The following is a 26,209-nucleotide window of genomic DNA, read 5'->3' on the forward strand; positions in this document are numbered from 1 at the left end:
TGAAAGACAGACATAACTATGTACCATTGCTGACGGCTGACTGACACGCCGTGCTTTGTAGAATAATACATCGTAAGCGCACCACTCGATATCAATAGTGTTCATCTGCGGTTCGTGATCCCGAATATCCAGACACTAGTGGAGTGGGTCAGATCACCTTGATAGCAAGTGGGCATTTGCTTTCGCCACTGCCCATCCCGAGTTCCTCAAGCTTAATGATAACAAAACCCACTTGTATTTCAGGATATCGACTCTTGACGCAGAAGGATTTCGAGTATTTTGTATTCATCGACGTCATTTTCTTATTTGCTGTGTGCGTGCTAAGTAAGTGATATGACCACTCAGTCGATACATGTGATATCATTGCCCATCATCCCTGGAGAACATCCAACGATGTGACATCAGTGCCAGTAGTACAGGACCTGGGCCCCAGAGCGGAATATAAGACAGTGCCACCGTATTCTAGTCTCGTTGGAACAAACCACGCTATCTCAATCCCAATCCCTCATTTATCCCTCAACATCTCAAGTCACGCTGGATATCAAGCCGCTTCAAATCCAACCACCTCCATCTCCAAAATGGTTCAGCAAGACCCACACCAAGGCGGCACTCTCTCTGAAATGGGCCAAGGCACATCCATGCCCAACGATGCCGGCAAGATGAACACCATCCCCTCGGTGCCACGTCCAGACCAGCGCGCCGAACATGAATACTATGACAACGAAGGCATCGCTCAGCCCTCAACAGTAATGGCCGCTGACAACACTACCGATTGGCCACGCTCGACCCGGGATGTGGGTCAGAGCGGCGAGGTCATCAGCGGCACGGGCAACTCAATGGAAGCCGGCGTGGAGGCCAAGCGTGCGCACATGGGCCCTAATCACCACGCCGGCCATGGCGAATCTCGCGAGATCAAGGGTGCCAAGTACGGCCAGAGTGTGTTCGATCGTTATCAGGCGGAGTAGAGTGTCTCGACTATTGGTGTGACCTTTTAGCTTTTCGAAAGGATAGCTGCTTTCCTTTTGAGTTCGAGCTATCCGGGGCATGATGTTATGAAGGGCGTTCATCAAATGTAAAACAATTCAATACCATTCAAAAGTTCCCTTTAGAGATTCTGCGTAAAGTATGGCTCGTAAAGTATGGCTATCCAATCGTTTCAGATTCGTAGTCCAGGCTGACCAGGCCCGAGAAATCCTTGATAAATCTCGTCAAGAACATCTCGCTTCCTCTTGCGATCGGCCTGAGCTGCTTGCTCGGTTTCAGTGGGCTCGCCGTCCGGTTCCCGAGACACCCATGCCCGGATCGTCCCATCGCCATGGGCAGAGAACAGCTCTATCCCTTCTCCCGAGGCACCGTTCCCTCGCCAGACAAGATCATTTATACGCCCAGCGCTCAAAGCGCTAGACCGACCACGGACATTCTGTGATCCAGCCACGAGACCCGGGACGCGGAGACGCTTAACAAATGTCCCCTCGCGGAGCTCGAACATGAAAACCTCACCACGATCGTCCTGCTCATTGAAATTCGGCCACAGCAATGTTTCATGCCCTGGATTCATGGAGCCTTTCGGCACGATTAAGGGTGCCCGCTCAGCCAGGTGCGAGGAAGAGCTATTACGGACCCGAGGGCCGAAATGGACAAGTGTATTGGCGCCTGTTGCGGAGTCCCAGACTCGAATTCGGGAATCCTGTCCTGTCGTCACGATATGACTGCCATTAGATGTCCACCGTACTCCAGTCACAGGCCCATTGTGGGCACGGGCATGCCGGGAGAAAGCTGGACGACACTGGTAGGAGTCCGGTACAGATCCAGTTCCTGGTGCCACTAGTCCCACTGGATCGTCCATGTCCAGGGTGGCGATGGCAGAATTGTGACCTCCGCGGCGTACGTCGAATATGATTACTCGGTTGTCAACCGATGCAGAGGCTAAGAGATGCGGCCGGTGAGGTGCCCATGCCACTGATAAGACCGCGCCATTGTGTCCCGGCAAACCTTGTGTCGATAGTCCAGATCGTAGGTCTACTAGTCGGACCGACCGGTCAGACGTGCCTACTGCGACGAGCAGTGTTGACCCAGGCTGAGAGGAGAACGAGTGTGAATATGGTGTACAGTCTAGGCTGAACGTATGTACCGGTGTGATAGAGGGCGATTGTAACGCCGACAGCTTTAATGTACCATCGTGTGCTGTTGAGAAGATGGTAGATGGGACGGGATCAAACGGGTAGATCGAGAGGGAGGTAATCGCATGTGTATGCGCGTCGGCGTGAGACGATTTGCTAACGGACGCGCAAGACTGGTGAACGTGTTCGAGTTCTGAGCCTCTTGATTCAAGGTCCCAGAGATGAATAGATGGATCAGCACCTCCCGATATCATGCTACCGTTATGTTAGATTGATGACTGTCGAATGCTAAGTGGTTGCACACGCACTATCGGCCCTCAAACTGATCGACAGCCAGACAATTCACACCGGATTTGTGAGCAAATACCTCCGCCGTAGCACCTAGTTCTTGATCTAAAGGTGCCACATCGTCTTCGGATCGGTTCGTTGGGGCAGCTGCTCTGCGGCTGGAGAACCGTATGCCCGGAGCGGGTTCAAGGTTGTGCACTAGCCGGGTTGTTTGAGCGACATGAAATTCATTTGGAGTTACAGACCCAAGGGCTCTGTTTAGGAGATAGGAATTCATTCATTCATCAGCGCTGGTGCTTTTGCATGGAGAAGTCGAGACCACCCGATGATGCTATCCATGGATGCTCTACCGGATTAAAGTTGCGCCGGCGCATATATCGAATTTGGCAGCTCGAGGTCCTGAATCTTTGTTCATTGTCCGCTAAATATCACTGTTTGATTTGCCAAACCTTGATTGTTCTTCCTGGCAGACCTGAAGGCAGACCTGAAGTATGTCTGTTGCCAGGTTACCCGGCTTGGATGAAGAGAGCTTTGTCGAGTCAGTCGAAGATAAGCAAGAACCAACGGACGATAAGCCTTCGAGACACATAAAACGCCGCGCCAACGTCTATGATGCGGTAGCTGGTATGTTTTCCAGGCTCATCGAGCTTGTTTTTAGCAGATAAACGAAATCTAATTGCAACTAGGCCGTGTCAACCTCCGCGGTGTCAACGCATTCCGTCACGTTGCTGCTCAATACCGCGACACAACCTCGTCAGCCGCCCGAAGTTTGCGCCCTGAGGAGCTTCTCTATCGTAAACAGAACATTCCAGCGGAATCGATTGAAGAGAAAACCTATTTCGCGCATGAGAATCTCCCCTCTGATCAAGCTCTCCCGAACTCCGAGCTCCTTGAGACGATACATGCCTATGCGGCCGACTACTACGAATACGCTACTGCGGACAACGGCAAAGATGACCATCAAACCATGGATGAGACAGCATTGCTTGCGATGGGGATCTTGATCGAAGAGATGGCGAAGGAGGAACTGGGTGAAACCGGGGATCTGGCCCTGGTTGAAGGAGAAGAGCTCACGGAGGAAGAAGACGATAAGACGGGCCGCGAGAGCGACACCACAACTAAATCAGCAGCACGAGCAGCACGAAGAAAACGCGCAAGCAGCATTGTCCGTCAGAGGTCAAAACGACGCAAAGTGTCTCGTTCTGTTTCTGTTACGACCGACTTGGACACCGAGATCGATGAAAGACCATGACTGGATGAGATGGCGTTAAAACTTTCTTGTCAGGTTGCATCCAATTCTTCGCAGGCGAACTTTTATCGGAGGCTTTTGATGTCTGTAGCTGTCTCAAGCTCCGTGCGATCTTGCAAAGCTTCAGTCAAACCCCTCGAGAGGGAATCGGGTCATCCCATGTACTGCCGTGGCACAGCCACGCCGCACATGGTATCGGCACATATCCCAGTCCCTGCTACGACTATATGACATACAGAGAGGCACCAAGCCAGACCTCAAAGACTTTAATCTGTAAGACAATGGTTTTGCTGCGCCTTCCTGTGCGCGTCCCGCTACACCGAATGTCTTCATTGGAGCTTTACACAGAGGGGTACACTCCAGGGAGAGAAGTTGCGGTGATTAAGTCGGCCAATATCTAGCCGGCTGGCAGGAATATCGAACTCCCCCCCTCTCTCTCTCTCTTGTCGAACTAAGACACAATCTTGGATATGCTGTGAATCCTGCAGCGGCTTCGGCGACATCTTGCGAGACCTCGTTTTGACACGTCTAACCCAAGTAGGGTCTTCCAGGAATTGGCTGGATTGGGGTTGCATAGAATTAGGTCGGATTTATCTAGTCTTGCACGAATCTAATCGTGTGCTGATTCATAGCAAGGTTATCTTGAGCAGCGTCAGTATTATTAATCTCTGCCGTAATGATTTTACTATATGTTCAAACAAAAGAAAAGCAGTTTTATAGAGGATCCTTGAAACCCTTGGAATATGACAGGTGGTGTCAAAAGATGAGTTTGTTTGAGGCACGAGTTTCTAAGGTTGTGTTGCGTGACAGGTAAGCCGGGCAAGGGAACTGCTGACTTGAACTCATCCATCACCCCAGAACTGCGCCTCCACCAATGCTTAGCTGCTTCATACTCGTCCAATGAACGGATGCTGGATTGATAAGCTTTTTTGAAGCCCTTTGACAGTGCAAGATGGTACGTGGCTTTGGCATATCCCACCTGGGGCCCATAATCGTTCTGATGAGACTACTGACTACTGACGCACCACAAGCCCAAATTAACCAAAAGCGCTAAACAAGATTTGATCTTGACTCATCTCCGCGCCACTGGAACCTGTCACACGCTCAAGGATCTAGAGAAGGCGCTACCCTCTGTTGCATCCATCAATGGCATCCAGGTCAAGGAATACATCCAAGCTTTGACCGATGAGGGTCAACTACGAGTCGAGAAGATCGGCAGTGGGAACTGGTACTGGAGTTTCAGCAGCGACGAAAAGCATGCGCTCGAGCACCAGTTGGCCCGAGTGACAACAGAGGTGGAGAAAGTCCGGAAGTCTTGCGCTGATGCAGAAGCGGCTTTGGCCGGTGAGACCATGCGGCGAGGAGAGGAGACGGATGACGAACATGAAAGGGAATCCCTCATGGCCAAAAAAACCGAGCTTCACGTGGCAATCGATCGGGTACGGACTACAGAAGCCCAACTCTCCGGACCCCTCAATTCACTCAGCAGCAAGGGTGTGAAGCAGATAGAAGAGGAGTTAGCGGGGTTCCGACAGCAGGCACTGCAGTGGACAGATAATATCTACATGCTAGAGGAGTATTTGCGGAAATTAGCAGGTGGAGACCGACAAATCATCGAGGGTATCTTGCGCGAATGTTACGGAGACGAGTACGTGGACGGAGAGGGTCTTTGTGAACTATAAGGATAAAGGGACAAAACACAAAACACAAAAAAAAAAAAAAAAAAAAAAAAAAGCTTAGGCTTGCTTAGCATAGAAAATGATGTGAAACATGAAAGTCCTGGAGCAAGTGATAAACATAAAAATTGCCCAGAAAAAGGGGAAAACTAGCTGAGCCACTTGGGTACCAAGAGAAGCTTGACCGTGCAACACGCGAATCGAAAGCCATCTGTGTCGTTCTCCGCCTCGGAGGCTTATCGCGAACTCCCGACTCCCTCTCTTCTGTTCTCTCTTATTGCATCTCCCTCCCAACCCCCCCCTCTTTAACTATTATAAACCCTTCCGACCGTCCTTGGGCTCGTGCGTTCTCGAGTCCCACATTCCTCCGGATCTCGCGCCATCTTCAGTTGCGCCCTTCACCCTCTCTCTCCCAGTCCCCGACCCCGACCCCCGACCCCCCGTTCTAGACTCTCGACTACAGTATACTATTCCATACTGAACCCATTGGTCCCCTACAAGCCTGTCATTCTTCCCAAAAATATCCACTCTCTTATCTCGCGACCTGACCTTGCGTCCCGATACGCTGCGAATTCCTGGCGGGGGTACCTTCGAAGTCCTGCCTCGCGTTTCGATGTCACAAGAAACAATGTGGTGTAGTGGCCCTCGATCATAATCCCCATTCCTTTCCTTGGACTCGGTGAATCTCTCGCGCGTGGACAAGGATACATTCCGTGGGCCTTTGGAAACCAGACCGTGTCCAGTGTATCGGTCCTGGACGCCAGACCCTTCGACGACAGGATTGACACTTATCGTGTCGCTTGATTGGATTCCTTGACGTAGGCTGACTGCCTACTGGTCTGTCCGACCATCCCCCGCCATTCCGTGTTGCCCCAGAGAATATCGACGTGTTTGTCTGCCCGATCGGTGCCAAACGGTTGCAGTTTATCATCCCCATCCCTCTCCACTCCTGCCACGTTGTCTTGTATAGATGCAGTAAACAGCGGCTGTGTGTCATGTCCGCTAACCCTCCAACCCAACCTACGTTGCCGGCCAGTCGGAATCGCAACTCTTTCCTGTCCAAGTTTCGCTCCCCGCTCGGCCAAAGAAATCGAGGCATCACCGATTTCTACATCGATCCAGATGACCCATGGCGCTCCTACTTTCCCGGTGATGTTGTCAAAGGTACCGTCGTTGTGACCGTTGTACGACCCGTTCGCATCACGCATATAGTCGTATGTCTCCACGGCTATGTCAAGGTGTTTAAGAATGCGGTTCCGGCAGGAGAGGCAACTCCCGACTTGGGATTCTTAGGACCAGGACGGGGTCGACGAGGCGCCGAATACTTGGGCAATGGGTTAGCAACCTTGTTTGAGGATGAGGTTGTTCTCTGTGGCGATGGACGCTTGAAGGAGGGCATCTACAAGTTTCGTTTCGAAATGGGACTTCCTCCTTATGCGCTTCCCAGTAGCATCAATGTGCGTTTGCTGATGCGACCCTCTTTATTTCAAATATGCTAATTAAACGGGCAACTGCAGTTTGAACGCGGAACCATCGGCTACTCGCTTACCTCTACCCTTACCCGACCAACCACCATGAACCCTACTCTCACATGTAGAAGACGGGTCAATCTCCTCGAAAACATCGACATTGCACCCTTCCCTGCACCCAGGCCCCGCATAGTTACATTGGAACCGATCGCAAAGCGTTCAAAACCGAAGGGGAAAGCCCAATCGACAAATTCCGACGCAACTGCAGGGCCGGACACAACCTCGGTCGATACCCCTATTAGTGGCGCGTCACCCTCTCTAGATATGAGACCACCGCTGAGCCCCTCACCAAGCAATGTCAGCTCATCCAGCCGACCTAGCGAAAGCAGCCAAAGCTTTCGAATCGCCAGCGATCCCAGTTCATCCGCAAGCACCAGTGGACAAAATAGCGAGGGTCGCAGTGTGACCCCGTCTATCTCAGATAAAACCATCACCGCGAAGGCTGAGCTTCTGCGCGCCGGCGTGCTCCCCGGTGATACACTACCCATCACAGTCACGATCAACCATTGTAAACAAGTGCGCAGTGCGCATGGAATTATGGTCACATTCTACCGTCAAGGTCGCATTGATCTGCATCCTGCAATTCCCATGGGCACTACGGCGGCAGGGAAAAAGCCGGTATACGAAGACTGCTATCCGCGATCACGAACGGGACTTGGAGGACTTACTTTGGGAACGAGTCGGACAAGCAGCACTTTTCGCAAAGATTTGTCGCAGACGTTTGCTCCGCTGATCGTCGATCCAAGTACCATGACTGCGATCATAAAGACTTCCATTCGGATACCCGAAGACGCGTTTCCAACTATCACGCGAGTACCGGGAGCCATGATCAATTTTCGGTACTATGTGGAGGTCGTAACGGACCTACGAGGCAAAATCACTTCACCAGATCGCTTCCTCCCGCGTTTCAACATGGTCTCCGGTGGTACCACATTTTCGCCCAGCGGGCAAGCCCTTAATCCCGCCGATTCGAGCGGCGTCACTGCCAACTGGGCCGGCAATATCTTGGACACGGACTCAATTCGCCGTGAAAAAGGTGTGATTTCCGTGGCATTTGAAGTCGTGGTTGGGACGCGTGATTCACAACGACAGAAAGCGAAACGTACATTATCTACGGCTGGCGAGTCGACCAAGTCACAAACTGCGCCTCCTGCATCTGCGATCATACTTAACCCTGTTGACGGGGAGGAGTGGCCAGAGGCGAGCTCAGTGCCTAATTCCCATGGCGATTATGGGACACAGGAGGGATATTTCCCTGAGGAGACGGATTGGGCAGAGTACCCTGCAGAATACCCTGAAAATTTCCAGCCAATGGACCCTAGGGTTGCACCTCCAGAAGTCGAGGAGCCCGTTGACGAGAAAACACGGGTACGACGCCACGAAGAAGCTCTCTTACCTAGTCAACCGCCCGAGGAAGATGAGGCAGGGCCATCTACAGCACCGATGGAGGTCCCGACCGCGCCGGTTTTGCCAGATGATCATCATCTTCAAGACTACCAGCATGTGCCTTCACCAGATACAAGCGGGGAGCCGCATTCTGTCCGCTCTGCGGAGTCCCTACAGACCGTCGTTGTGAACGGTGCAGGTCCTAGCGAGCCACATGTATCAGGTGACGATAAACAAGAGCTTGAGCGCCACCGACTCCAGGCGCAGGCGAGTGCACCCCAAGACGAGCCCAGTGGTCAGGAACCTAGCGACGGGCCCAGCGCGCCGGTCTTTGATGAGGACGACCAGCTGGTCGGTGGGACGGCGCATGCGGACGAATCGTTGCCTCGGTACCAGCGATGATGTTGTTATGTACATTTGCATTTACGGGATATTCTGGAAGATACCACTATTCGCATCATTTATGAAACGGCGCTCAAGGCGTTGAAATCTGTATCATACACTTATTTGTCAAAATCTATTTCTAAATCTCACATTAATTGTTCCAATTTCCCTGGACATCCAGAAAGTCTTGGATTCGTAAAAACGTCCTTATCTCCCGCGCCCCGGGCTTGGCACCCGCTTAGCGATACCTGGAGGACTTGGACCTTGCCCCTGGTCATCTTCCTTCCCCTCAAAACAATCCCGTCTGCTTTTCCAAATTCCACAATGGCCTTCAAAAGCGGGTCGTTCGCGACTTTCCTCATCGTCTGCCGTAAGTCCATCGCATCGCTGATCTCCACGGACCCCAACGGCAAAGAGGCCACGAGACTGTAATAGACTAACCCACCCAACCAGCAACCTGTTTCTTCTTGGGCATTATCTTCTCCCTCTTCCCTTACGACTACCCGATCCTGTGGTCCACGGTGTTGACCCCGCCCGCGCACTATGACTATCTCGAAGCGCATCTCCGCTTCCTGCACGCCTCGCCCCCGCTCATCCCACGCATCCTGCACATCGTAATCTTCCTCGGTCTAGCCGGCCTCCTCACCAAACTCTACAAGCCCTCCGAATCAAACATGCTCTTCGACGGCGCCTCGCTGGTCCTATACATGTGCGGCGTGACAGTCTACATCGCCAACATCGTCAAGGGCCTGCGCCTCGCGTCTGCCGGCCAGTACGGCGCCGAGCTGGCTTCCTCCGCCGACGAGAAGGAGCAGATCCTTGGTCGCGAGGACTCGCTCAAGGTTCTCTCCGCTAGCAATACTATTCTTGCCCTTGTCCTCGTTGGCATCCTGGTTCTGCAGGCTGGGCAGTGGTATGCGGAGCGCAAGGATGCGCAGGAAGATGAGTCTTTCGCGACTAAGAAGACTGAGAAGGAGGCCGGTGATTCTACGGCCACTGCTTCTGGTGCGTCGACTGCGACTGCTGCTAAGTCCGGTCGCCAGGGAAGTCAGCGTAAGAAGAGCAATTGATTCTAGTTATCGATTGTTTCTCTTGCTTTTGTTCATGTATGACTTAAGGGATATGGATACTGGGTGTGGTGTGGTGTGCCTGATTGCTTGCTTTGCCTGGTAGCTATCATTGTTTTTATAGTCGCCTACGCAGACGGGATTTGCTGTCGCGAAGAAAATCATTGGAGACGCCTTTTTTTTTCTTAATTGTCGAGAGGGTCGTGTAATTCGACTTTCGTCTATGTACATATGTGATCCATAGATATTGTATGGCAGCTCCATGCAAGAACAAGATAGCAGATGAAAATGCAGGAATATGGCATGATATGCACCCAAGGAGTATGGACAGAACAGAAAAGATGGACAAATGATCATAGATGCATGTAATGTGGACATATGGTATGGCACCGCAGAAGGGGAATCATTGCGCAAGTCGTGAAAGATGGTGTGGTATCATATCATGCATGAAAAATTTAGTTCAACGGAATGAGAACGGGCTACGGGGGAGATCCGGTGAGCGTGGGCTCAATGCCTTCGCGAACAATTCCTCGCCGGAATCATTGCTTGGGGTGCGTGAGATTGGACCCATTGCTGTGCCCATTGCTGCGAACCCGGTGGGGCCGGTGTTCTTCTGGGCTTCCTGTACAGCCGAGGGTGGAAAGAATGCAACCGGCTTAAGCAATTCTGGAACGGAGGGATTGGTGTGAGTATTCGGCGTTGGGGCCGAATTAGTGTCTGGCGTCGGCATGGCGTGGATGTGTCTATGAGCAACATTACGGAATGAGCTGAATGAGGAGACAGCGACATCAGGAGACTGAGGCGAAAGAAGATGCGCGGTGTTGGGGGCTGAGTCTAGTTTTGGTTAGGTTCACTAATAAAAAAAAAAAAGAAGTAGCGTTTGGAACCAAGAATGCATACCATTATTCACAGCTAAGTCCTTCTCGCTTGTCTGCAGCTTAAGTCCCTTGAGCTTGTCGCCCAGCTTCCTGCTGTTAGCCGGTGACACTGGTGTCGCCGGATACAGGGAGGATGAATTCAACGAGTCATGACTACTAGCAATTGAGTCGACAGCGCGCGAGCCGACTCCAAAGTTTTCTTCAATCCACTCCTTTTCTTGGATAGCCATGTGAAGTGCAATGCCTTCGATGTTGTTTTTGGATTCAGCAGCAATCTCCTGCTCAAGAACACGGAGTCGTTTCTTTGCCCAGATAGTATGCAACACGCCCTTCTTGCCGGCCGCCCGGCCGGTGGCGCCCAGTTCAGGAGGGAATATTGCGGGGAGAGGGTTTAGCTGAATGGTATCACGGCTTTTTTGTGGCCTCTTCTCAGCGAGGGCGGCTATTTCGTCCGGTGTGCCCTGGAGCTCGTATGATAGTGTCACGACAGGCGGGATGGTAACATTAGGCGGCAATAAGAGATAGAAGCGATGCAGGCTATCAGAGGGTCGTTCGTCGGCAGGCAAGACGGTAGTCTTACCGGTCCATGACACGTTCCAGAAGCCCTCAGATGAGGATCGGGTAAGATCGTCGTCCTCCCACTCGATCATCAGAATTTTAGTGCCTTCATTGGCCTTACCGGCCTCGAACTCGAACCGGGCCAGTGCAGTTACCGATAGGCCCCCATTCCTTGTGCCGCGTGGCGTCTCAAGCTCAGTGAATTCGCTGTCTGGTGTAAATGCGGGCGGTGCTTGAGCCATGGCTGTGCAGTCAGGCCGGAGATAAACAAATATGGTACTCGATCTGGGAGGCGCACGGGATCGGGATGGTTGAGTTGTGCTTAGCTACGCCGCTCCACAGATTCAGAAAGGCAATATGTATGGGGCTGAGTGCTAAGGAAGATGGGAGTAAAGCTGCACCGATGGAGGGGAGGGGGGCCTTGAGGCAGCGGGTCGATCACGGGATTCCAGAATTGTCCTCTCTCCGGCTTCATTGTGATACACTTTTTCCCGCCCTGATGGGGTATTTTTTTCCACAAGAACGCCACTCTAACTACTTCTAGTTGGTCTATTATCGGTTCTTCATTATTACTCGTCGACATACGCAGGGGGAGACCGATCCATCACACCAACAACGTGCATCCTGGCCTGCCCCGCCTCTAAATATAGAAGCATATATGTGATTCTTTCTCTTCCCTGATCAATCACCCATCTGGATCAATCATGGACTCGTTTCTTTGAAGCTCATGATGTTCATGGAACATGCGGGTTCGGATTCATGGGAATTTCCTTTGTTATACTCCGTAAAAATTGGAGATTGGGCAACCCCGCAGAGGCATGTTCTCGAAAATCTATTTTTGGACGACGCAGTGTGACATGGTGTGATGCCGTGCATAAGTAGATGTCGCCTGCTGTTTTTGACCCCGACACGCTGATTGCATCATGGCCTAGTTAAACAATAGTTTCAGATATACTCTGTAGTCTTGTAGAGCTACAAGTCGAGTAACAATGAAAGCGCAGTGCTGACCCGAGTCAGTGAATGGCATTTGATGTTGCGAGTGTTAGTCTTCCGGCCCTGGAGGTAGTAGTGGTGGGCTGCACATAGACAAGGCACTATAGACAAGGAATATATGAATAGTTCGGCTAGCCGATTGTGCTTCGGGAGAAGTGGGGGAGGGGGTGCTTGCTCCGCAACTGCAACCAAGTCCGACAGTCACTCATTGTCGAAAGGGAGGGGAATACCACCGCATCATGTATTCTTCCCGTTAAAGGGGGCGGCGGAAGTCGCCGGGCTTTGCGGAACAGCGTGCTTGATTAATCAGAGCGCAATCGAATGGCGATGATCTAGAACTGCTGGAAATAGTGATATCCGAACTGGCGTAACGATGTAGGTCAAAGCAAGCATTGAGCACAGATGGTGTGCCTTTTTTTAGAATCAACCAAGGTATGTATTAGATATCTTGGCTTCAGAAAATGAAGTAAATGGTAGGCTTGTATGATACTGTATGATACTGAAAGTGCTGTTTCGCAATGAAATAAGGATTTCAGAACAGAAACATATCAGAAATAGACCATGTTCTGTGCTAATCGTGGTATCAATGGTTGAAATGGACTGAGCGCCATTGAGATGCATCAGTGTGTATTCTGGGACCGTTGGATGCAGCGGGGTTTGTGGGCGGAACGGGAATAGAATCAACACGGGATGGGCTGCCCTTGCAGGATGCGACGATCTGTGATCTAAAATTAACAAGAAGTTATTCTAAGAATAGGGACACTGTGGAAGAAGCGAAGGGAGCATGTACCACGTAGATGTGATAAGTGGGTGATAAGTGGGAGGGATATTGTTGAATGGTGTGTTAATCTTGAATCCAAATAAAGCGACTCGCCCGAACCAATCAAGTCAGTTATTCGATATTTGGTAAATGCATATGCAGAGTGTGGGATACGAAGTTGGCTCGATTATTTGTTCCGCGCATGCATGGATTATGGTTAATTTTAGGAACATCCTCTTCCCTTCTTCGCGCCACCGGGCCTGAGGTGAACTACCGTCCAATCAACCATGGAAATCCATAAATAGAGAATTGATCAACTTTGCGTTGTTGACCTCAGTCTATTGATGAATTTTATTTATTTTTAGACTGACGAATCATTCGGAATATCTTGAAATGTGCTATTCCCATGATTAGAATTACCGCCGATCCCATGAGCTCGGCTGACAGTCCCGTTGCGTCATCTGCTTGCTTTTGGTAAATTCGTCCTTGGTATAGTTCGAATGAACCTCTCGCGGACTATAGTCTGTTATAGCATATACACTCTAAATCTCAGCCCCTATCGATGAACCATAGTTTAGGAGTCGTTGAATACGTTATCAGACTGTCATTGCGAGATGGGTCATCAAAGATAGAGGCTTTTCGGGTTATTCCTTGAACAGATGAGGTTGAGACTGAGTGCATCCCAAAAATAACACCCACCTCGGCCATAACTCCACCGCAGGAAGACCCCGGGCGATGCATGGGAATCCACTTCCACGAGGAAACCCTTTGCATTCGACCAAACATCAGGTCAGTGACCATGCTCGGAGAAGTATGCAGAGCCATAAAACTCGGCCAGCGGTTACAATATGGAAGTGGCCCATGATCAACGTCTGTAAGTGATCAATAATGGCCTATCTCTGTATTAACCCCACTGAGACCAAAAAAGAGTGATAGAAAGCGTGAAATTCCTTGCATGCAGATGTCGTGGTGTTGCTAAATTTGGATTCTTCACGACTGTGAAGCTGATTATCGCTGCAGCCTTGTAGAGAACTAGCGTTGATAGCGATCATGACTTCATATGGTTGTTTTTGTGCTCAAATTGCATGCCGAGAATTAAGGTGTACTATCACGGAACTCCTCACCTATGCAGATCAACAACTGGAGGGCTGGAAATTTCCACCTCAGTGATCCACCAAGTTATCAAATTGATGTACTGAATCTGTATTCACCAAATGACAATCCAAAATATCCTTCGGAGTAATGCTAAGTTTAATCATCATGGGTGTTCGACAGTGTTTCAAGTCCAAAAATAGCACTCAGCTAGCAGGAGATGAAGGACGGAAATGTACGGAGTGGACATCAATGCGTGCTCTGAGTGGTCAAAAACGCTCTCCGTATCCTAGCAAATCCCCTGACAGACTTTCCCCCGCGTGATGAGCCTGCTGAAGTTACCCAATCAGGACACAATGATTCCGAGTTCTCACTTTGAGAACTGGCTAATCCATTCTAGGGATAGCGCCGGCGCTTAAATCAAAGTAATGAGTGGTCCGTGGTCAGACTCCATAGTTCCTTCACTATGATTGGTAGACCCTTTAAAGTGGATCTAATCTTGTTTTCCAAGTCTCCTTTCCAGAATGACGGGTGTTTGGCCTTCACATTCACACTCTACGGTAATAATAATAATCGTGGAGTTTTAAAATTAAAAGGCCCACATTAGTACGGTATCTGTGATGCCTGGAATTGACTAGGAGACTTGATGACCAGTACTACTACTGTAACGTGCCTAACGGTTGTAATATATGAGTTGCTATTGTCATGTTTGTGAGATCTCATACAGGAATTTTGACAGCTACCTAGGTAACCTCCTAAATTTTGCTGAGTAGCTGGTGCCAAACGTACTTCCTCCACTCAACCCTGTATTCTCGGCGGAGCGGTCCCTTCCAATGAACGGAACATGACAAAGTACCAAGGTGATTATGAGCAGGGCATGTAGATCTACCTAGGTATGCTCAAACCTCATTGATCCATGAGTCAGCGTGAGATCACAAAAAAGAAAGCTAAAATGATTTACTGGAAATTATGATCACACTACTGTAACTCCGTGCCTACGGAGGTATACATATCCATACCAGGTGTTTGGCTCCACAAAGAAACAATACTTCCCTAAAATACGTCAATGGCTCCTGTTCGCTTGGTCTACCCATTATATGCAGAGAGATATTCTCAATTCCGAATAATACGCGTGATACATCTCATTCTTGGTCCTGTATTCTCCGATATTTTCATCAAGGGCAGGGTAGGCGTAATACATGTAGTACTGCCAGTGTATTGAAATACATCATGAAAACACACCGGAAGTAGCCGGCCTCATACATGTACAATATAGTAAGCCAACACGCAATACGTCGTAACGAGGGTGGCTGAGACCAAGGAGAAAGCCAATTCAAATTCGAACACCAGGCATCCTCTTTCAATAATGGATGGTACTAGGGCTTCAGCCAAATCCTTCGATTACAGACCTGCACATACCCCCCGAAAGCGGGACTCGCGGCTCAACATGGGGGCTATCGTCTTAAGTGCAGGGATCAAGAGGCTGTGGCGTATCTCAGAAAAGCTGCGATTCGTCGCCACAATTATCTGTTCTATGCCACTAGTTCTGCCATGACAACAGATCAAAGAGCCTCGCGCGCATTGACTCAGCCTTCTACGCACTGGATGCGAGTATGTTTACATTGGGCATCTCTACCGCTCACATGACGCCCAAGAGAAAAGCCTATGATGCCGAATACGGGCTATTGGCAGCTGATAGGACAGGACTGTATGCATACAGTATCTCGTTCTCTGGTTCAGGGGCCATAGCTAGTTGTAGCCACGAAGGACTCAAGCAGTCTCCATAGATACCCTAAAGTCTGGACGCAGCGCGTAAAAGCCTCCCAAAATACTCCGTACCATGCTTTTTAATTCCTGTGTTGTTGAAGTTGGTGATGTTGATTAGGGATTTTGTGTGTATTGACAACCCCTGTTTTCAGCCTCTCGGAAGCCATCGCTGCATGTGCATTAGTTTGATTTTAATGGAACTTAGATCCTGACTGCTGGGTTTTGTCCTTTACATGGGGGCATTTCCAACGCAATCGAATGCAGCTAACACGTGGAACCACCTAGTCCCCGGGGCTAGACCCATGGTATCCTGTCGCAAAGTAACAAAAATACTATATTCGGCCCCAGATGCCAAGATACGCATAGCTTCGAAGGATTTGAATCCCAAGTAATACGACTCTGTCAAATGGCCTATTGGCTCTCGCTTCTCTATATCGCCCTCTAGATGTTGCGGTCTGCCATTGGGGTCCATATCTTTTGATCATGGCGCCTCCTTATGCGCGCGAGATCCAAGTCGCGTGCTGGCCAGGAAAGGTAAATAGATATATAAAAAATATAAAAAAAAGCGAATTGGTACCACAATTAGAAGGTATTACGTCTGTAAGTCAAGAATTAGGAGAAGCTGAATCAGTGTTTTTGCGAATGAATACATAGTAAGTAGGCTAGAGCTCTGGAAACAAAGCGAGTAAATGTAGCCCCCCACTGAAGTTCCGAGACCCAGCCACGTAGGTATTACCTTTTTTCCGCCGCCAACGTATTCAAAAACAAGGATTGGACATGAGAAACCCACGTCAGAAACTCCATTCTCCCTCCACCCAAGCTCTTTGCGCAGGACATCCCTGGAAAGCGAGGAAAATAATAAGCCAATACCCGTGAACCCCAAGATGAAACCGGATCGCACAACAATGAAATAAAATGCAACTTGCTTAGACTTGCGACAATTGAGCAGAAACCAAGAACAAAACAAAAATAAAACAAATCTGAACTGAATGGCTCAACGCAGGACAATCGAAATCAAAGCAGAAGGGCCCAGTACTTGGCCGAAGCCAAAACTCTTCCGGGATACATGTGTCAAGTATCAGACGTCTTCACTAGTCTTGCGGCGCTTTCCTCTGGGAGGAGGATCCAAATGTGTCCGCTTATATGTAACAGTCCTAGTCACAACTTGACGCACGCTAACAGACTTCCCGCTCGCACTCTTCGGTGTCTCGATATACCGGATCTTCCAATCGGAGGGGGAAAATGGAGATCGTATTGTGCGTGCACTTCCCGGTGAATCCGTAACGGGCGAATACATGCATGTGTGTGGAATTCGTAGACGTCGTAGAGTTGTAGGGAGCCTGGCCGATTGTGGGCTCGGGGCGGGGGAGGGTGGGGGGAGGGTGGCACTGGCGACTTTGGGACTATCGCGGGCGGAGAGATTGTCGCGGGTGGAGAAAACTGTACTTGTTGCGCTTGATGGTACAGATATCGGGGAAGGGCGTCGTTTCTCGAATTTGAACTTCGGAAAGTCAACGCCGGCGCTCACAGGACTTGTGAAGACTGGTGTGAGAGCTTTTAGAAACTCGGTATAAGCCTGAGGTGGAGTGATTGGCGTCGAGCTACCCTCTTCACGCTTGATGAAATCAGATCCAGCAGTGAGAGGGCTTTCATGAAGCTCAGAAGGAAACGTCATTGTTTTGGGTGTCTTGAGAGGGGGCAAGACAGGCTTGGTTGGCATGATGATGTCAAGTCGCAAGGAATGGAACCCGCTGCAGATATAATATAGAGATATAAAGCAGGAGTAGTTGATAACGGAAGCCTTGGAAGAAGGCAAGGGAATAAGGAAGAGGCAATGGAGGCAGGTAAGATAATAAAAAAGGAACTGCAAGTCAATGCGCAAGGTATCGTCGAGGGCAGTGTGGGAAGCGCAAGAACAAAGTTGTTTTTGAAGGGCGGGGCGAGGCTATAAAAAGTTCGAGCAACCAACGAGACAAGGTTCAAGCTTCTACACCAAAGAGGAACAGGAGGCCAGTTGTGTGGATAAGGAGGGAATCGCAAGCACTTGGACCCCAAGATGTATGATGGCGGAGCAGGGCGACACAAAGGCCCAGTCGTAACGTATCGAACGAGCGGTAAATAACGGTATGGATGGTGCAAGACGGTAATGATACCGAGTATGTAATGTACATATGTATGTATGCCTCGGTGTATTTTCTAGAGCACTAGTCTGTAAACGGTTAGTTCCCGAGGTCTCTTCCTCCCCTCTTTTGAAGTTGCGTTGCTCACCGTACTTTGGCCTGAAAATAATGAAAAGAGACTTGATCGACAAGTCTCGATGGAAATGTGGGCACGTCTTTTTGCGTCTTGTGCTTATTTTTATCTGGGTTGGCAATGAGTGTCTGTCTGTCTTGGAGTTGTTTCTTCCAAAAAGATCCGGGGCCCAGAGAGCAAGAGAAGTAGACTCAGTCCAGCTGATGATTGTAAAGCTTGTATAATAGAGATGATAAAGATAAACACGGTTGGTGGGCTTTCGATGTTCTATAAATCCTTCACGACACACCTCCATAACCGCGTGGCTACAGCCAGGAGTAGGATCAGCGATTAATGGTTGTTGTCCTATTGCCTACAGAGAACCTGAAACAGTAGCCACCCTCTTGGATGTTTCATCTTTCACCCTGTCGAGGCCGGCGCGGCTTATTCAACCACTGTGGTTCGCTCCTGGGGTCTGACTAAAGCGCGCGGTTCCTCCCGAGGTCCAGGACTCTCCCGTCATAAAACGACCAGCGCCTCGCTATGCGCCACGTCTATCTTGAAGCGTACAGACAATTCGCTGTGATGCCTCATTTGAATAACTGCTGTCTTATTCTACGCTCCTGATATTGTCAAACTGCCCATGGTTACTGCGGTATAGTCGACCCAAAATAACCGACGACATGGAGCCTCCTGATCCCGAAGTTCTCGACCAAAAGGCATTGATCTTAACACATATTGCAGCTCTAGATCTCCTATTACTTTAAATCTCTACCAAAGTCTTCTTTACATACCGGATGAATCCAAAGATCAACACCGCAAGTAAGTTCTTGAATTATACTACAACACTAATGCAATGGATGGACGGTAAATCTGACGCTGATTTAGAACCATACTAGGTGATTCAATGTTATTGTTTCCGAGGAAACGACTCTGCAGCACCTGCATAAGATCTCCTGAAATAGTATCTGCAATTTGCCGTAACCGCGGAGAATCAAGGAGAATAAGGCATGGGACCTAATGCTTCGGCATTTTTACACCATCTTTAGACTCGACAGAAGAGCTGCAGTGTTTTGCTCCACCTGCATTCTCTGCTTCCAAACCAGTCTGGCGGCAGTCAGGGTCTTCTCTGCAGGACTGGTTTCTTCAGGCGCTTCGCCCTGGTTGTTCGATCTGTTAGGACCCATTTCTATTTCGAGGTCTGGATTTGACTTGCCCAGCTTCCATAGCTCATTCGTCCACTTCAAGCAAGCATATCCAATTTTTGTCCTTGCCATACCAGCGTATCTAATTTAACTTTGAGCTGTGCTTGGTGAAACATTTCTCGGCGCCTTTGTGTCACCAAAATAGTCTGACAACAAGCGCTAAATACCGTCAGCATAGTGAAGGCGCCAATGTCTTCTGCACGAATTGGGGCATGCAACTACCTCTTGAGCCCCTCCGACTGGTTGAACCAGTTGCTTGAATCGTTTACCCAGATTATATACAGAGAAAATTAAGCCACCCACCCTCGTCGAATGATGAGCTGCATGTTCCGATGTGATTGCATCCCCACGAGGCGTGTTGTTCTAGGATCCAGACTCCGCAATACACACATAACTCTTTGCTGATTGATATCTTTTGGGGACTAGTTAGAAGGGGCTGGGTGACTTTGACGGAGGGCTAAGAGAAGAGCGAGAGAGCTCTCTGTATACATGGAGGATCTCAAAAGGGGTAAGAGGCGCCTGACAATCTGCGTGCAAGCAATGCCTCACTGCGTTACCTAGGTAATCCATCAGCTTTGCAAGCTTACGTAGCTCAGTCAAAGAATCTTCCTAAAGATGGTTACGATGCTTTTTTTGAATAACTTCATTGTGTTTCCCACATTCCCTGTTTGATTCTATTGAGATCATCCAATTCTACGTGGATTCATTATTATTGTGGCAGATTGAGCGCTTGTTTGCCAATGTAGGCCTCGTATAAAAGGCCTTGAACAACCTATCAGAAGCCAAGAAAGTCTCGCCACGAACCTTCAAGAGACACGCATAGGGGATAGCCGAGACTACATCCTTCCGCATAAGAACCAAGATAAGCATAGAGATAGTATCTCGCAATACAGGATACGATACTGCATTATCCCGTTTGCTACCTCGTCACGATATGGATCTGCCAATTAAATCTCTTGGGGTTACGTGCTACCAGGGACTGGTAAATGGAGGAGGGAGAAATTCTTGGTATTCTAACTAGGAAACCAAACTCAGCTAGACTTATTGGTCTTGGAATGTGTGGGATTGTGGATGGAAGCATCATGTTTTATCCGATTGTTTGACTCATATGACTAAAGAGTCGTACATGCGTTCCCTACTCAAGTACCTTCGAGAGGGCCTCTTAGATCAAGCGTCCTTCCACTGTAGTATAGTTTACATGTGAGATCAATCTTGGGCTAAGAGCTTAAATGCAGCGAAAGACAGGAATATAGGTGCTAGGGAATATATGCGAAAGAGATGCCGAAGAGCATGATATATAAAATGTGTCCTAACGGAGAAGCAAGAAGAGCTAGGTTACGGGAGTAAGGAGATCTGACAACAGGATCGTAAGTCTAGTTGTTGGACACTGCTAACAAATATGTTATATGATAGAGTGTGCAGCGTTAGTGTATCCAGGAATGTGGTTGTTGAGAAGGACGAAGAATATATGCTACGGGAGGCTAGTAATCGAGGACTGAGCATACCTAGGTATGATGTGAGCATGTCAGCGTTTCGAACATACAGAGGATATTATCAATAGTATTACCAAGCTGATTCCTCTTGAGGCTTCATGCTACCAGGAATACGGAGCAGGAAGAAATTCTTGGTATTCAAACTAGCAAAGGAAGGGCTCAGTCTGCACAAAGAAACATCCCATCCAGGGGGAAATTCTCCCGCAATTACTCTTACTCTGTATGTACACAATAACGACTCAGCGTACCTACTCCCCTGAACTTGCAAAATATAGAACAGCAGTTTGTAGTTACGACAGCTGGTACTTGACCAACCTTCGATGGAGAGAATTCATTTGGCTATCTGAGTAAGCAGTTGAGTATGAAGATGCTAGAAAGTAATAGTACGTAGATAATGAGGCATAATACATGTGTTCTAGTGTTAAAGCAAGTGTTATCCGAGAAACAGGCGAAGGGAAGAACGAGTCCACTCAAATTTGGGCCAATTTTCTGTTAGCTGACAGAATTTTTATCCAATTCGGCGCTTGATTACGCCTTTGAGAGACTGACAAGAATGTGCATAATCGAGCGTTGCTACTAAGTCTTCTGTCATGGAAATGATCTAGTCAACTTTGAATATGAAAAGTAGAGATACGGTGGTATCAAAACGCTGGGTATCTAAGTGAGATTTATTCTATGTTTTCCGAACATCTTAACCCGGAAAATAAGATAAAGCATACCTAGATCGAGACGGCACTTAATTTAAGCGGAAGAATACTGTCTAGAGGTATCTATTAGATATGACACAGAGCTACATTCAGACCTCGGGAACTATGCGACAGAAAATAGGTCAAAACATATAACATCTCTCTGCTGGTACCATACCCCATGTTTGTTAATGTAGGTCTCTAAATCTTTCCATCTTCGTAGCTCCACAGCTAGGTTCTAGATGGCTTGGTTTAATATGTATATTCCAAAAAGATCCCTTAGTGAACGAAAACACTTCCATAGTAAGGCGTAAGAAATTGAAGATCAATCATTGGAATTCACATTGAAAACGACAGTGGTATAATACGGGAGCCGGGAGCTTTATGCCCAGATGAGAATCGACTCATCTTCCTATCATCGAACGCTGTCAAATATTTGAAATCAAAACTTCCTTCAAGCACACACCCAATAAACCATGAATGAAACACATCGACCAAAAACTATGAGGGAAATCGAACGCCTAGGCAAAAAAGCCTTTGAGAAAATCAAGTAAAAAATAGTGAGTCATATCAGATCAATAAGTATCGCCAGCCATTGCGATCCATAATGTCTCGCCAGTGCACACTTTGCCTTTTGATCTGTCTCACACCAGTGGGAGCACTAGAAGGACCGACTCCAGGTGATGGTAGTAGCTCATGTTTCATAACAGAGTACTGAGATTCATGCCCATTTGAGTCATCCAAAAGGGGCTCTGAGTCGTCAGAGAGTCTCCAGACCTCCTGAACGAGTCGATACATACGACCAAATGCACCAACATCGCCGATCTCGCCGAGGGCGGCAGCTCGCTCGGCCAGAACGTGGCGGAATGTGCTTCCTGACGTTGAGAAGGAAGCGGCCATAAGAAGTGGCCACACGAGAGATCGATCGAAACCGAAGGGTCCTGCGGGAATAAATTGGAGAGCATTGGTGATTGCAGAGACAATATTAACAATGCCTGGGTCGTTGCGATCAAAGCCCGGAACAAGGCTGTATAGATAGATGCGGGAAGCGAGGCGGAATATTGTGCTTATGTTCCTAGTGAGTTGCTCAGGCTGAATAGTACCAGTAACCGAGTAAGGGTGTGCGAGCACGTTGCCGGGAGGTTCGGTGTGTTCAAGCTGTGTGGCGAGAGCATTAACATGGTGGCGAACGGCGAGTTCGTCGATCCGACCTTCGAGCTTCAAGGAATCCAAGCAAGCAATTTCTGAGATGAGATACATGACGCGATCATCACACCCCATTAGCTCGCGTAGTCCAGATGATGTTGCACTCAGGTGCTTAGAGCGGTAAGTGTGAGCAAATTGAGGGCTCTTGCCTAGCATCGTCGCCCCCAATATATCGATCCAGGTGGTAAGGGACATGCTAAATGGTGACATTACATTCGGGCTTGGCTGTGGGGCTGTCGATGATGATAACTCAAGCCTATTCACCAGACTTGAGACGGCTTGGAAATGATCGCACCATGGAATATCGGGCAGGGAGTCGTCCGGTGCACCCACGGAGCAATGGAAGAAGATCATCGCCAATGTCGCGTCAAGGATATTTTCATGGTCAGTATCGCGGTTCAGTGACTGGCATAATTGGGAAATTGCTTCGTAACGATGTCTCATAATGTCATGGTCGATCTGTTCGCCCTCGAGTCCAATAGTAGTTTTGAGGTGAATAGCAGATACGCTGAGACAGCAATGCAAGTATGACTTGTTTGTCTCAAGTGCACTCAAAATAACCCTTGTTCGCGCAGCACTTTGTTGGTGTACTTCGAGGATAGGGAAGATCATGCGCAAAACGTGTTCGACAAAGTGTTCCAGCAGTGGGCGGTCCTGATCCTCCACGGGGATTGTTGTTGTTTGGAAGTATGGCAAAGAAGGTCCATAATCTTGTGGAATTATTGTTGAATTTAGAGTGCTAGGCTGTGTCTGCCTGAAGCAGTCTTCCTGTAGCCAATCGTCTCCATGGAAAGTAGGAAGAGTGTTGTGGAGCTGAGGCGGCCCCATTGCACTGAACGTCGACACAGACGAGTCGTGTCGTAATGGAACATCATTGACAAAGGTCTGTCGCTCGGTCCTGACATCGACTTCATATGGAGCATATTGTGGTGGGTATGTGCCTGGAGGGAATGATGGCGTGTGAAGGTGGGATGTAAATGGGTCACCGGGCTCACCCAAATTTGGGCGGTTGAAATCATATTCTCCAATGAGGGGTGGACTTGCACTAACAAGCCCTGCGCGGATTCGATCCATATGACCTGATAGTGAAATTAGGTCAGAAGCGCCTTCGACCTTCCCCGACCTATTTGCATACCTTGAAGTGATCCACGTCTCTCCATCGCTTTTGTGTGCTTGATCGTGTTCTTAATTCTTTCCTTTTGAGCTCTCCGTTGCTCTGCATTTGCCCACCATGACGGTCGCTTGTATTCACATTTCAGACATAGACTGGTGCATGCCGAGCAAGTGGGATGGCCTTCGTCGCATTTCTTTCGTCGCAGGCGGCATGTGAAGCAACCTGTGAAATCCGATAGTATCAGCAACCGCGATGAGAAAACCACAACAACATTTGCAAATACAACAAGCCATGAATTCTCAATGGATTATAGTTGAATGGTAACTGACCAGAACGCGAACGCTTGTGTAGTCTCCCCCTATCTGAAGGGCCACTGTGGGTTGGAGGCTTAGGCACTCCATCTGTCATAGCCGTCGGCATTGTAGTTGTCCTTGGGTTCACCATGGTGGGTTCCGATTTTCGTGTCTTTAAGAATAATAAAGTGCGGGGCTGGGCGAGCAATCGATCTGTTCAACAGATGACGAATAGTAAAATGTCGCAGGGCTACCAGCAGAGCTAGTTGGCTTCGAGAAACAAAAGGGCAAATCAAAAAGGAAGCGAAAGAATATTGTCTCTTAAACCGTCTATCAAAGTCTCCACAATGCAATAGAGATGATGTTGATAGAATGGTCTGAGACAGAAGGTATCCGGATAGCTCTGGAGGAGGACGACTTTAAAGACTAATTTTTGATCTGACCTGCAGCTTTAGATGCTTCTATTTTTTGACCTGGTTAGCGACCATTGGACGATCCAACCCGGGAGATTATGCGAACATCGGATTTGGATTTGCGGCTGGAACAAATGGCACCAAACCTGGCCTAAATTTGGGAACATTTTTTGCAGGGGTTAGTGAGTTGTTGGCCAAATATGCATGTGCATTGATCGGCCTCTTGTGGACTTCCCCAGAAGGGACTGGGCAAGTGTGATAGCCCCAGGGGTCCTTCACTCGAGCGAGACGGTGCATCTCAAGCGCTGATAGGTTGATTTACATGCAATCATATCGCCCGTGCGTATGACAAGTTCTTTTCATTTCTGCTCGTGCCACTCTTTCCGCAATATGTGGAGACGCAGTCATTATCCTTCCACCATGTACTAGCAAACTTTCAGATTCAATTTCCTTCAATCTCTTGTTGCATGAGTCCTAGAGTTGAATCGCACAACCGTAGACCGCTCCTTCTCTGGTCGCGGAATCTTTGGTTTTGGACGGGTTAGTTGTTCACAATTTGGTGATAGTGAGTACATAAAAGTGGAGTTCAAGCGTGACTCGGCGGCAGCTGGTGCATGCCAAGCTTCTATATTTTGAATGTCATTGGCTGGTGGTCCTCAGGCCCTTAGCGTTTCGGACGGTGGTCCAAGCTCATACTGTGCGTGGAACGGTGAATCCACAACCAACCGAATGTCCTCCGTGCAGAGGCGGGGAAACCTTCATAGTGTGCAGATAGTATCTATGGATATCCCTTAATTAGCAACAATTAACCGCCCGACTAGTTATACATTCATAATAATCCCTTATTTTGAATAATTTAGCCTTTTTAGGATGCTCTTGCTAATAATAGCTTTTAACAAATATCTCTCATTGAGATCAAAGGAAGACTAAATATTTCTATTTTGAGGTATCTTATGCACATTAAGCGCTCTATTCGGAATTTTGGGACAATTGGGACATAATTGGGTCTTATTCGGCTAGTTCCGGTACAGTTCGGTGGTGGATTATCGTTTGTTGCTCTTCAACCCAATGGCAAGACATCCAACACCGGGGCCTGGGCAGGTTGTTGGGCTTACTTTGCACTTCCTAGCCCTGGAGATCAATCACCTCATCGCTGTTTATCGGTCTACCAGCGAAATAGAACAGAGGAGTTTCATCTACGAATAATCCAACTAGTGATCCAACAAGGTGCCATTAATTCTATTACGTGGAAGGATATAGTACTTTGTGGTATACAGCGTTGCTACATAGAAATAGGACTTATTTTGGGATAATCCTTGACTGGCTCAAATGCCAATATGCCAGGTACCGAGCTAACCCGATTGCTTGGAAACCCCCTGCCTTGAGTTACCCATTAACGAGACTAGAATGGGATGGCATCGTCATATTGGCCCTACGAAAGGCACGTGAGGTATGCAAAATTTGATCCCGAGCATGAATAATTGTCCATCACACGAGATTACCCAAATGGAACGTGTAGAGTAGCATACCAGTGGCTTAAATTACTAGGTATATGCTTGAACTATGATATGTATCTACGCTGCACTGCTCCGAAGCACTTACCCGTCAGCTAGGTCAATATCCATGGATCGAACAGTTTTCGCCTTTTAGGTAAGTACGTAGCCAAGGCATTATAAACTAGACAGTGGCAACTAAGTCAATCCAAAATTGGGGGAATGGACTTGGATAGGGCCTCTAGGCATAAGATAAATACTTTCGGTCATGTTGTGCCGCCCTCGATAACAATTTGGACTTTGTCACACAAATACTCTGAATGCAAC

General features: G+C 48.6%; 9 protein-coding genes across 9 annotated transcripts; 5 read left to right on the forward strand and 4 right to left on the reverse strand.

The window, feature by feature from the left end:
* Nucleotides 1–578: 578 nt before the first annotated feature.
* On the forward strand, nucleotides 579–965 carry N7489_006426 (uncharacterized protein; the record flags this gene model as incomplete). Its single annotated transcript, XM_056712176.1, has 1 exon — nucleotides 579–965. The coding sequence occupies one exon, from the start codon at nucleotides 579–581 to the stop codon at nucleotides 963–965; it is 387 nt and encodes a 128-aa protein (XP_056565891.1).
* Nucleotides 966–1,156: 191 nt separating this feature from the next.
* N7489_006427 (WD repeat protein) lies at nucleotides 1,157–2,685 on the reverse strand (the record flags this gene model as incomplete). Its single annotated transcript, XM_056712177.1, has 2 exons — nucleotides 1,157–2,375; nucleotides 2,429–2,685. 2 exons carry the CDS (start codon nucleotides 2,683–2,685, stop codon nucleotides 1,157–1,159), a joined length of 1,476 nt encoding a protein of 491 aa, XP_056565892.1.
* Nucleotides 2,686–2,899: 214 nt separating this feature from the next.
* Nucleotides 2,900–3,660, forward strand: N7489_006428 (uncharacterized protein; the record flags this gene model as incomplete). Its single annotated transcript, XM_056712178.1, has 2 exons — nucleotides 2,900–3,032; nucleotides 3,095–3,660. The coding sequence occupies 2 exons, from the start codon at nucleotides 2,900–2,902 to the stop codon at nucleotides 3,658–3,660; spliced, it is 699 nt and encodes a 232-aa protein (XP_056565893.1).
* A 949-nt stretch (nucleotides 3,661–4,609) lies between these two features.
* Nucleotides 4,610–5,339, forward strand: N7489_006429 (putative GAJ protein; the record flags this gene model as incomplete). Its single annotated transcript, XM_056712179.1, has 2 exons — nucleotides 4,610–4,612; nucleotides 4,689–5,339. 2 exons carry the CDS (start codon nucleotides 4,610–4,612, stop codon nucleotides 5,337–5,339), a joined length of 654 nt encoding a protein of 217 aa, XP_056565894.1.
* Nucleotides 5,340–6,328: 989 nt separating this feature from the next.
* rim8 (pH response protein PalF) lies at nucleotides 6,329–8,650 on the forward strand (the record flags this gene model as incomplete). The annotated part of the gene is made up of 2 exons (XM_056712180.1): nucleotides 6,329–6,790; nucleotides 6,851–8,650. 2 exons carry the CDS (start codon nucleotides 6,329–6,331, stop codon nucleotides 8,648–8,650), a joined length of 2,262 nt encoding a protein of 753 aa, XP_056565895.1.
* Nucleotides 8,651–8,956: 306 nt separating this feature from the next.
* Nucleotides 8,957–9,702, forward strand: N7489_006431 (putative secretory component protein shr3; the record flags this gene model as incomplete). Its single annotated transcript, XM_056712181.1, has 2 exons — nucleotides 8,957–9,002; nucleotides 9,086–9,702. The coding sequence occupies 2 exons, from the start codon at nucleotides 8,957–8,959 to the stop codon at nucleotides 9,700–9,702; spliced, it is 663 nt and encodes a 220-aa protein (XP_056565896.1).
* A 457-nt stretch (nucleotides 9,703–10,159) lies between these two features.
* N7489_006432 (uncharacterized protein) lies at nucleotides 10,160–11,377 on the reverse strand (the record flags this gene model as incomplete). Its single annotated transcript, XM_056712182.1, has 2 exons — nucleotides 10,160–10,527; nucleotides 10,600–11,377. 2 exons carry the CDS (start codon nucleotides 11,375–11,377, stop codon nucleotides 10,160–10,162), a joined length of 1,146 nt encoding a protein of 381 aa, XP_056565897.1.
* Nucleotides 11,378–16,825: 5,448 nt separating this feature from the next.
* Nucleotides 16,826–17,467, reverse strand: N7489_006433 (uncharacterized protein; the record flags this gene model as incomplete). Its single annotated transcript, XM_056712183.1, has 1 exon — nucleotides 16,826–17,467. The coding sequence occupies one exon, from the start codon at nucleotides 17,465–17,467 to the stop codon at nucleotides 16,826–16,828; it is 642 nt and encodes a 213-aa protein (XP_056565898.1).
* Nucleotides 17,468–21,933: 4,466 nt separating this feature from the next.
* Nucleotides 21,934–24,187, reverse strand: N7489_006434 (Zn(II)2Cys6 transcription factor; the record flags this gene model as incomplete). The annotated part of the gene is made up of 3 exons (XM_056712184.1): nucleotides 21,934–23,648; nucleotides 23,705–23,905; nucleotides 24,013–24,187. Coding segments are annotated over 3 exons (2,091 nt in total), but the record flags the coding sequence as incomplete, so codon positions are not given.
* Between the last annotated feature and the right edge of the window lie 2,022 nt (nucleotides 24,188–26,209).

Source organism: Penicillium chrysogenum, assembly GCF_028827035.1.
Source record: "Penicillium chrysogenum strain IBT 35668 chromosome Unknown utg000004l_segment0_segment0, whole genome shotgun sequence".
Taxonomy (NCBI): Eukaryota; Fungi; Ascomycota; class Eurotiomycetes; order Eurotiales; family Aspergillaceae; genus Penicillium; species Penicillium chrysogenum.